The sequence below is a fragment of the Rutidosis leptorrhynchoides genome, chromosome 11, assembly GCF_046630445.1.
Source record: "Rutidosis leptorrhynchoides isolate AG116_Rl617_1_P2 chromosome 11, CSIRO_AGI_Rlap_v1, whole genome shotgun sequence".
NCBI classification, from domain to species: Eukaryota; Viridiplantae; Streptophyta; class Magnoliopsida; order Asterales; family Asteraceae; genus Rutidosis; species Rutidosis leptorrhynchoides.
In genome coordinates, this window is record NC_092343.1 from 59,008,335 (window position 1) to 59,019,128 (window position 10,794).

At 37.6% G+C, this 10,794-nt stretch overlaps 1 protein-coding gene across 1 annotated transcript; it reads left to right on the plus strand.

The window, feature by feature from the left end:
• Nucleotides 1-4,862: 4,862 nt before the first annotated feature.
• On the plus strand, nucleotides 4,863-8,943 carry LOC139876431 (cytochrome P450 94A1-like). Its single transcript, XM_071863739.1, has 2 exons — nucleotides 4,863-6,061; nucleotides 6,392-8,943. The coding sequence occupies exons 1-2, from the start codon at nucleotides 4,918-4,920 to the stop codon at nucleotides 6,736-6,738; spliced, it is 1,491 nt and encodes a 496-aa protein (XP_071719840.1). The 5' UTR covers nucleotides 4,863-4,917; the 3' UTR covers nucleotides 6,739-8,943.
• The last annotated feature ends 1,851 nt before the right edge of the window (nucleotides 8,944-10,794 follow it).

Below are 10,794 nucleotides of genomic sequence, written 5' to 3' on the forward strand. Positions count from 1 at the left end.
ATCTCCCACATCACCAATTTTTGGTACGCATGGGGATGCACCTGCGCAGGCGCTATGCCATAGTGATCAAAAAACTGATACATAAATTCAGAATATGGCAGTCGAAAGTTGCCCACACTAATGGCATGGCCATAAAAGGTAACTATGCCTGGAGGAGGCTTATGGACTCTATGGATGGCGTCAGACACTCTCAACGAATAACGGGACAAAAACGGGTACTTTTGTACCATCTCGTCAAGATACCCATCGCACACTTGACTCATAATTTCATTAACGTTTACAGAAGGTATACCAGAAGTTTCGAGAACACCTACGCTAGTAGAAGTGGAAGACTGATCCGCCATATGAACGAAAACAAAAAATAATAAGTAAAGAAGAAAGAAGTAGATAAGGTACCTTTTTTCGTAAGAAAACTGCTGGTTTTTTGAAGAAGAAGCGTTTAGGGCACAAAAGCTGTAAAAAGTAAAAATATTGGAAAAGGGAAGCTATTTATAGGTTTTAAGAAAACTGATCCAACGGTTTAGATCAAAAGATGGATCGACAAAAGTAATGATTAAAAGAGCAAAAGGAAATCTCTCGAACGCCGTTCCAAAAGTTGAAAAACGGAAAGAACACGAAAAGGGAGGCGCATTTGCAGAAACTGTCTTTTCACGCTGACGAGCATTAAATGCACATCCAATCAGGAAGCGTGGCCTTGTCTCGGAAGTTTAACAACGGTAACCGTTCCGGTTACCCTCATCAAACTGGGGGGACTTAATGATACACATAATGATCCGTCTCAAAATAAGCAAGCATTTCGGCAAAAACTATACCCGGCACTACGCGTCCCGGATTGCCAACTCCTTTTCTCGTCATCCGTCTGACGTCTTCCCGGATATTCCATCATGACGGACAAATGGCAAAGCTAAGAACCTGGATGACATACACGCAACCTGTATCACACAACCGGTCGAGATAATCATAACCAGGCACCGCAAAACCAGTCATCATAATCATGACCGTGAATAAACACTTGGCAAGTGTTTAGGCGAGACTCACCCGACTAGACTGAGAGCACCGTGATGCCTTAACCAGAATTAACTCACCGACACCACCGTCTCGGTCTACCAAACCGACATGAAGGCACTCCTGGGACAAGCACGTTGTCCCGGAACAGAACACATTGTCACGAGGTAGGCACCCTGTCCCGGAATGACCACTTGGTCACGGAGCAAACAAGCATGCAAGTCGCATGCCACGTCAGCCCGCAAATCTAGGGAAGTTCGTTAGGATCTGTTATTCTCCATGAAAGGGACAGGTGCCACGTCACCCCTCGGGATTGGAAAAGTTCGTTACAACCATGAAAGGGACATGTGACACGTCATCATTCCCTCCATAACATCTATAAATACACAAGTAAAATCATTCATTTAGGGAACACTGGATGCATAAACGTTACTCTGCCAAAATCAATGGCGACAACGTCACTCAAGTTGTTAACTTAATTCCGATCGGTGCTCCGATCACCATCCGAGTTAATCCACAATAAGATATTAACTTATTCGATTCCGGCCGAATAAGGTTAATTCACTTTATTGTTTTACGCCCTTAGAATCCAGATTCCAAATCGGGGTTCGCACAATTATTGGAGTTAAAACAATCAACATACTCTTTTTTCCAAATTAAGCACTCAAACCCGAAATCTAATTACACTTAACGATTTTGGTTTGATCAAATTACAACTATTAAAATTAATCATTTGTTTTCGGTATTTGCAATATAATAATCGGGTATGTAAGTTGTTCTCGCAAATATCGTATTAATACTCCGACTGGGTATATATTGGTTGTAAGAGATGGTTTATAAAGCCTAACGCTAAAGATAAAATGGAGAATTTGGTAATGGATATCGATACCCTCCTAGCCCGATCTTTCTGAGTTGTATTAAGGTGATGTTTTTATCTACTGATGTTTGTATTGAAATAACATAGAACCGTTTTAAATTAAGCCTAATGTTTACCATTTATGCATTACAACCCATTTGACATATTTGTTGGTTAAACAGCACGAAGGTGTTTATACAAAAATAATTAAGCTGCTTATTTTATTTCATCCACAACAATACTTGTGATAGTCTTTTTTTAATACAGTTAATTGATATAACATATATATTTTTAGTTTATTTGATTAAGAGTCGCCGTGCAACGCATGAACTCTTAAAGCCTAGTATAAAGAGTATATCATTAATAATTAAAAGAGTATCTTAGATCAAGTGGTAAAGGAGGTAAAGGAGATGGTTATATAGGGGAGGGTGCGGTTCAAATCTCAGTTTTTTCTGCTCTAACTTTTTATTTTTTATCTCATTATCGCTCTTTCAATTTTTATAATTTAATCAATTTTTATAACTTTTTTTTTTTCGAAAAGCCAAGATATTATTAAGCTCAATGGGCTAAAGGGAGCCCAAACCCGAAAACACATACATAACAAACAGACTCGCGAAGAATTACACTAGACAGGAGATACAAAGCCGGGTATAGAAGCTAAAACAACAGCAGTATCATCAGTTGCTGGGATAGCAACTAGCAAGACTGGACAAGGATCATGACACAACAGTAAGCTAAATAACATAGGATCTTGGATTGTGTAGCCATTCTAACCACTCGATCTTCATCTTGTTGACTCAGGAGGATATCCATTCGAATGATAGATGTTGAATTTCCATCAATGCCGAAGGCCCATTCCAACTTTTGTTTGTAAAAACTTTTTGGTTACGATTCTTCCATAATAAATATGCACAAATCCATTCTGTGGCTTGCCAAATCTTCGAACCCAACCAAGACATTGTTTGATTGCTTTTACCTCGGAAGGCTTCATTCACACTAAGATTAGACACCGGACCCAATTTCCACCACTTATAAACTCTTTCCCAAACATCCAAAGAATGTCGGCAAAGAATAAGGGAGTGGTCGATTGTTTCCACGTCGTCGTCTCAAATGGGACATCTGACAGAATCAAGGTCTACTCCTCTCTTGTCCAAATCCACGCGTGTTGCCAACCGTTTCCTCAATACTCTCCACATAAACACTTCCACTTTTTTCGGAACCAAGTTGTTTTTTAAAGTTTCTTGTCTCGATCTACCATCTAAAAGAGTAGTGTCATCAATCAGTCTAGCTAGTTTTTTTGTTGTAAAAATACCGTTTGTTGCTAGCCTCCAAACCCACGCATCACAGCCCCTGTCCTGTTTATCATACGAGTCTATCAAGGAAATTAAAGCTTGAACATCATCATATGCCCTTCCAAACAGCTCGCGGCTCCAGCCCCATGAAAAAGACCTCTCTTGATTTATCCATGTAACTCGGTCACTAACAGCAGCTGACTTGTTTGATTCCAAGTGATAGAGTCTCTTGAATTTGGACTTTAGTGGGGCTTTAATTAGCCACTATTCCTCCCAGAAGCTTGTAGATTTTCCATCACCAATTTGCTTAATGAATGACTTGTCGAAGTTCAGCCCGATTTCGTTGATATCGACACCTGCACGCACAATATTCAACCAAACACTACCCTTCCCTTTCGGCCCGTTAAGGCTTGGGGGTAAGAGTAGCCCATTAGCTCCGTGAATACTTTTGAGAATTTTTACCCAAAGTGAATTTAGTTCGTTTTTAACCCGCCAAAACCATTTTCCCAAAAACGCAAGGTTTTTTGCTTTTAATGAACCAATGTTTAGACCTCCTTCGCTATAAGGCAAAAGAGAGTCCTCCCATTTGATCCATGTAATTTTTGAATTTTCACCCGACCCCCCCCCCCCCCCCCAAAAGAAGTTTCGCCTAATACTCTCTAAGGATTTGGTAACACTCGTAGGGGCACGAAAGAGGGAAAAGTAATATAGCGGCAAACTATTTAAGACCGACTTTACAAGCGTTAACCTTCCACCAAAAGAGATCGTTTTAGCTTTCCAATCCGCGAGACGTGAGTTAAATTTATCCAACACCGGTTTCCAACTTTCAATTCTATTCATATTTTTCCCGATAGGTAGTCCTAGATATGTGAATGGGAATTCGCCAACTTTACAACCAACTCGAAGGGCCATTCGATCAACTTATTCTCTTAACACCCCTAAGCCGAAAATTAAACTCTTATGGAAGTTAATTTTTAGACCCGACACCTTTTCAAAGCACCCAAGTAGCTTCATAAGGTTACAAAAGTTTTGCCTATTCCATTCTCCGAGAAAAATAGTGTCATCCGCGTATTGTAGATGAGATAGTAACACCTTGTCCGATCCGATCTCTACACCTTTGAGAAGGCCCACGTGTATAGCTTGTTTGGTAAGGATGTTCAAACCTTCCGTTGCGATGATAAAAAGGAAAGGGGACAAAGGATCACCCTGTCTCACGCCTCTCTCTAGCTTAAACTCATTTGTGGGGGAACCATTCACTAGAACGGAGACGAACGCTGATTTAAAGCAAGCAAGCATCCACATCCTCCACCTTTCCCCGAACCCCATTCTCTTCATTATTTCTAGCAGGAAATCCCAACTTAAGCTATCGAAAGCCTTTTCGAAGTCGACTTTGAATATAAGGCTTTTCTTTTTATTTTTGTTGAGAAAATCAATAGCCTCATTTGCGATAAGAACACCGTCTAGAATATATCTCCCTTTTATGAACGCACTTTGCTCGTCTCCGATGAGATTGAGGATTATCTTTCTAATTCTAAAGGAGAGGACTTTTGCGAGGATTTTATAACTTTTTATTTTTGATTTCTCTATCAACATTAATTTTCACTATATATCAATCTTTCTTTCGTTAATAAAATTCATAATAACATAAATGCATGGCTGGCCGACATGCACCTCAACTCGTTATTACTATTATATATACTGATGTCCATATGTTAACAATCAATCATTCAAACATCAAACTTGTGTGGCCAAAACTGAACAAAAATGCTAGTAGAATTATCTCTCCTTTTATCCATTTTTCTTTACTTCTTTTTCATCTTCTTCAAAACCAAATCCAACACAGATTCATCACCAAAATCATACCCTTTGATTGGAAGCTCTCTCGCATTATACACCAATCGCCACCGTCTAGCTCAATGGACGACTGATTACCTTCTCAATTCGCCGACGTTAACTTTCAAACTCCGGGGAACATTCGGCCAAAGTCGTGTCATCACCGGCAACCCAGAAGTTGTCAAACACATACTCAAGACCCAATTTTCATTGTACGAAAAAGGCGATAATTTTCGTACCCCCTTATCTGATTTACTAGGAAATGGGATCTTTAACGTTGATGGTGATGAATGGAAGTTTCAAAGACAAGTTTCTAGTCATGAATTTAATACAAAGACACTTAGACATTTCGTCGAACACGTTGTTGATGCTGAATTAAACGAAAGATTAATTCCTATATTGAAAGCCGCAGCTGAAAATGATACAATTCTTGATTTACAAGATATACTTCAGCGATTCGCGTTTGATAATATTTGTCGAATCGCATTTGGGTATGATCCAAAATACTTAACTCCATCTTTGCCAAAAGCTAAATTTGCTATTGCATTTGAAGACGCTGTTCGTATCAGTAGCAACAGGGTTCGTATGGTTTCGAGACTTATATGGAAATTTAACCGGTTTTTAAATATCGGGTCCGAAAAACGACTCAAAGAAGCCGTGTCAGAAATTCGCCAATTCGCTACAAAGATATTGAACGAAAAGAAACAAGACCTATCAAGTAATTCGTCATCAATCCAATCCGTTGATTTGTTGTCACGGTTTTTATGTTCGGGTCATTCAGATGAAAAATTTGTAACGGATATTGTGATTAGTTTTATACTCGCGGGTAGAGACACGACTTCTGCTGCTATGACATGGTTTTTCTGGTTAATTTATAAGAATCCGGATGTTGAAAGTAAAATTGTGGATGAAATTAAAGCGAAATCGGATTCGCCGATTTATGATGAAGTGAAGGATATGGTTTATACTCATGCTTCTCTTTGTGAAAGTATGAGACTTTATCCACCGGTTCCCATGGACACGAAGATGGCGAACGCTGACGATGTTTTGCCGGACGGAACGGTGGTGAAGAAAGGTATGTTGCTTGCTTTTAATTGCTATGCCAAGAATTATTTTAATTTTGTTCTAATGTGATAATCAAGTCGAGTTGAAAAAGCTCGAGTACTGACTACTAATAAAGGCTCAAATCAGGTTTCAAGATATTATATTTTTAAATCGAGTTCGAGTGTCATACTTTGTCAACTAGATTTGACTTGGGTACATTTTCTATAAACTAGCATAAATAATGCATTAAAGATGAAGTTGAAAAAGGAGATATGTTTGTCATTTCTATTTTTTATAGTTAAGGTATCTATCTATTGCATTATTAAATTGTTATAGAATAGATATATAATAAATTTTGTAGGTATGGTTGTGACTTACCATCCTTATGCAATGGGGAGGGTGGAGAAGTTTTGGGGCAAAGATTGGAAGGATTTTAGGCCGGAACGGTGGTTGGAGAAGGATGAGACGACGGAGAAGGTAAAGTTTATGGCGAGGGATCCATATACATATCCGGTGTTTCAAGCGGGCCCGAGGATTTGTTTAGGAAAAGATATGGCGTTTTTACAAATGAAGAGGGTGGTAGCAGGTATTTTACGACAGTTTAAGGTAGTTGCGGCGGTAGATGATGGTAGTGAACCAATACTTACGGCCGATTTAACGTCGAAAATGAAAGGTGGGTTTCCGGTAAAGATCAAGGAACGAAAATGATATGGTAAGTTATTAGACTAAGATGTATGATATATGCTTTGTAACCAATAATGATTTTGCTTATATTTTCTTACTTAATTAACTTAAGGGGAGGCGAATTGGGTATGATTTTTATAATTATGTATTTTAAGTGTATTTTGTGATATGTATTTTAAATATATAATAAAGAACTAGTTGTGTGTGTAAATTGTATTGTAGTTATATGTAGATATTACCAAAGAGCCAATGGCTTGGCGGTATCGAGGCCATCCTTACAACCTTGAGGTTGAGGGTTCGAGTCCTGCTTAGGACAATTCGTGGTGTATATATTCGAGTTAGATTTAGATGGGTGTGTGAGTTTGCCTTTCAAAAAAAAAGTTATATGTGGATATTTTTTTTATTTATTTAAAGTATATTAATAACTAATTAGTTGAGTAGTTGAGGGCAAATTCTTCCTCGCAATCAAAGGAAAATATAAAGGAAGAGATAAAGATACTATTGTTATAAATGTCTATGTACCACATATTGATAGTGGGAAAAAAGAACCGTAAGACTGTTTAGAAAAATAAATGTTGCATAATGATGCGGAATGGGTAATTTGTGGGGATTTTAATGAAGTTAGAGACCAATCCGAGCGGTTAAACTATGTTTTTTAGAGTCCAGAACTACAATTTTCAATGCTTTTATTGAATGAATGCAATTAATCGAAATACCGCTTCTTAGGAAAAAGTTTACAAGAATTAGTGACAATGGAATGAAGCTAAGTAAACTTGATCGGTTTCTAGTCTAGGAAAACTTTTATTCAAACGTGGGGTGACTTGTCGATTATAGCACTCGATCGCAACACCTCAGACCATTGCCCGATTGCTCTTCGTAATAATAACGTTGACTTTGGCCCAAAACCTTTTAAAATATTCGACTTGTGGTTCGAAAATTTAGAAGCGGAAAAAATAATTATAGATGCGTAGAACAAGCAGGTAAAAGTTTCAAAACATGATTGTGTTTTTAGAATCAAGATGAATAACGTAAAAGAAACCTTACGTGTTTAGAGTAAAGACCAATTTGGTAATTTCGATATTGAATTAGAAGAGGCAAAGAAAAAAGCGTGCGGTTTAGAAAATAAAGCAGAATCAAGGCTTTTGACAGATTCTGAAAAGGATGAATGGATACAAGCAAGAGGCATTTGGCTCAAAAAAGAAAAAGAGAAAGCTCAAATATTGAAGCGGAAATCCAGAGTTAAATGTGTAACACCGTCCATTTTTTTAAAACACGGCGAAAACTTTATACATATAATAATTATATATCCATAGTGAAGCTCAAATTTCTACATGCGTTTGTGATGTGGATTATTAACCCCAATGGCGAAGGGTTGGTATTGAGTTGTGATTTGGATAACCCCAATGATGTGGATTTTTATAAATCCCGGGACCGTGGGTTTTGATTGGAGAAGTGAATCACGTGTGGATGCGGATTCACGATGACGCGTGTAGTTTCGGTCATCTTATTGAGGTAGTGGTCTCGTGTGGTGCGGATTCACTAAGGCTCGTGTAGTTCGGCCAACCTCGATGCGTTGTTGGTAATGGAGATAGTAGTCACGTGTTGATGCGGATTTACTAAGGCTCGTGTAGTGCGGCCAATCTTCATTTTGGTAATTGACTTATGGTATTGGGTTAAGGGGTTAACCTTGGGCGGTTTACGCTTTGTTATATATATGTATATATTGTCGTATTGTTGTGGTGTAGCTAACCCTCCGGATAAAGCTTGATGGCATTGTACATATCGTTGTTGGTGTACTTATTGTTAACCTTGGATTGTTGTATAGCGATCGCACGATATGCTTAGTTTAGCTTGCCTTATACTTGGATGCTCCGGTATGTGCTATTTGATTATTTGTGTGGCGTGTCCATTTTATGCATAGGTATGGATGTAGTATACTTTCACTCACTAGGCGTTAGCTTACTCTCTCGTTGTTGATATTTTTATAGGTTCGCATGATGGCGGCTCGGGTAAGCGTGGGGATTAGAAATCTTGGCTAGGTTGCTTTAGAAGATCTTGCTTTTGGACTCGATTTAGGATTGGGTAGCGTAGTCCCAATCACCATGCTCGGTTTTGTATAAAAATAACTAGTCGGGTCATAATGAGTATAACCCGGTTTATGATTTAATTATGTAATGTACGTTTTATTAAAATCGTTAGACGTAATATGATAACAAATACGTTTTGAAATTTGTGTAATGGGACCTAAAGTGTTATTTAATGTATATTAAAAAGGGAAAAAAATTTATGGGCCGGTAATCGACGGGTTGGGTCGTTACATTTTTAGTTATAAAATCAAATAAGTTATTTAACTTATAAATTATAAATACTTTTTCAAATAAAATCAAATTTTCATTAAAAATTAAAAACATTATAATAAGTAAAATTTAAAATATTACGACAATAATTAAAATGCGACGTATTTTAAAATAAAATTACTAGAAACTAAACAATCAATTAATGACATTTGCAAATAGAGAAAAACCGGAAGTTTGTTGCGTATATTCGATTAATTGTTGCATCATATCTCGTTCGACTGCATTTCTATCTTGAACATGTGATCTTTGTTTGGATTTTCCTTTGCTTGAATTTTTTTGGAACTCATTTTTTGTAAAAAGAAATTGAATATGAGATTGAAGAAATGGATATAAAATGGATGTTGAGATGTGGATATGTATATAGAGAGTAATAAATAAATTAGAAAAAAAAATAGCCGTTATCTAGTCCTTGGTGTTTTTTTATTAACGGTCATATTTTGGTTGAATTTGTCCGTTCAGAAACATTTCACAGAAGCACAAACAAACGGGCGAGAAGGAGGGCGATGGCCTGGGCGGCTCCCTGGGCCCGGGGCACAGCGCTGCCAACAGCTCCCTTCTGGGCGGCTGGCTGGATGAGGTGGTAGACACCACCGTTGGGACTACCCTAAGCCCCAACAATTTTCGACCTTTATGTGGGTTAGTTTAGGGATGCTATTTCTACATTCATTTTAAAGTTTTAAAACATAATTTGTGTTTAGATTGTTGTTTGTTCATGTAACATCGATTTTTGAAGTATGTTATGCATCTTTCTTCATCAGGGAAATTTGTAGGGAGTCGCTTTCACCATTCATAATTGGTCTAACATGATGTATGGATGAGATTCATTTGAGTGAAACTTCAAGATTTTTGTATAGAAGTATTCTCTTAGCTACCCGTGGTGCTTCTCGTGATATTTACACGTATGAACTAGCTAGGACGAGAGTACTTCTGTTTCTCGTGACATTTACGTATGAACTAGGACGTGATTACTTTTGTCTCTCGTGATATTCAATTGCATACGAAATCGCTCTAGAACACACAACGTAGCCACGTACATTAATGACGTACACATGGTATAACTTATAGCAAGTCAAATGCAAATACGCCTCTAGATGGAATTAGTCTTAGTCACATTCAAACCAGAATATGATCACTTGAATTAAATCTACGTTTAACGTAAAAGGCAAATTATATACTTAATCTCCAAATCTCTAGATGATAAGGCGAGCCTGGTAGGATATTTAGGTGTTAAATGAAAATATTAAATTTTACGAGGAAGAAGCTTAATTTGACCAAATTATACTCCCGCTTAACGAAGAAAGAATACGATCATCACAATCTCGTAGAGTATGCTAGAGTGGAAAGTAAAGATACCATCTTTCGAAATATTCCAACTCTAGGAATTGAATGTGGTCGACTATATAAGGGGACTTCATAGGAATAACCTTCATGAACACTCACAAGTTCCCTGGATTTAATAAGATTTTTTTAGACAAAATTGCTGAAATCGTCTCTGTGGTTTGTATCAAGATGCTGGTTTAGTCTCTGTGGGTTTTTTTTGATGTATTGGCATGTCAATGTTGCTGATTTAGTCCCTATTTCTGACGGACATTAAAAAATTTCGTTAACTCCAATCACATGCCACGCACATGAGAGTAAAAACGTCCTTTTATCTTTTCCTTTAAACAAAATTGCTAATATGATCCTTGTGATTTTGTCTTTCCTTAGAAACTTCTATCACCAA

Coding starts and splice junctions, on each gene's coding strand:
- LOC139876431 (XM_071863739.1), top strand. CDS start 4,918: ATGCTAGTAGAATTATCTCTCCTTTTATCCATTTTTCTTTACTTCTTT. Junction 6,062..6,391: donor CGGAACGGTGGTGAAGAAAG/GTATGTTGCTTG, acceptor TAAATTTTGTAG/GTATGGTTGTGACTTACCAT.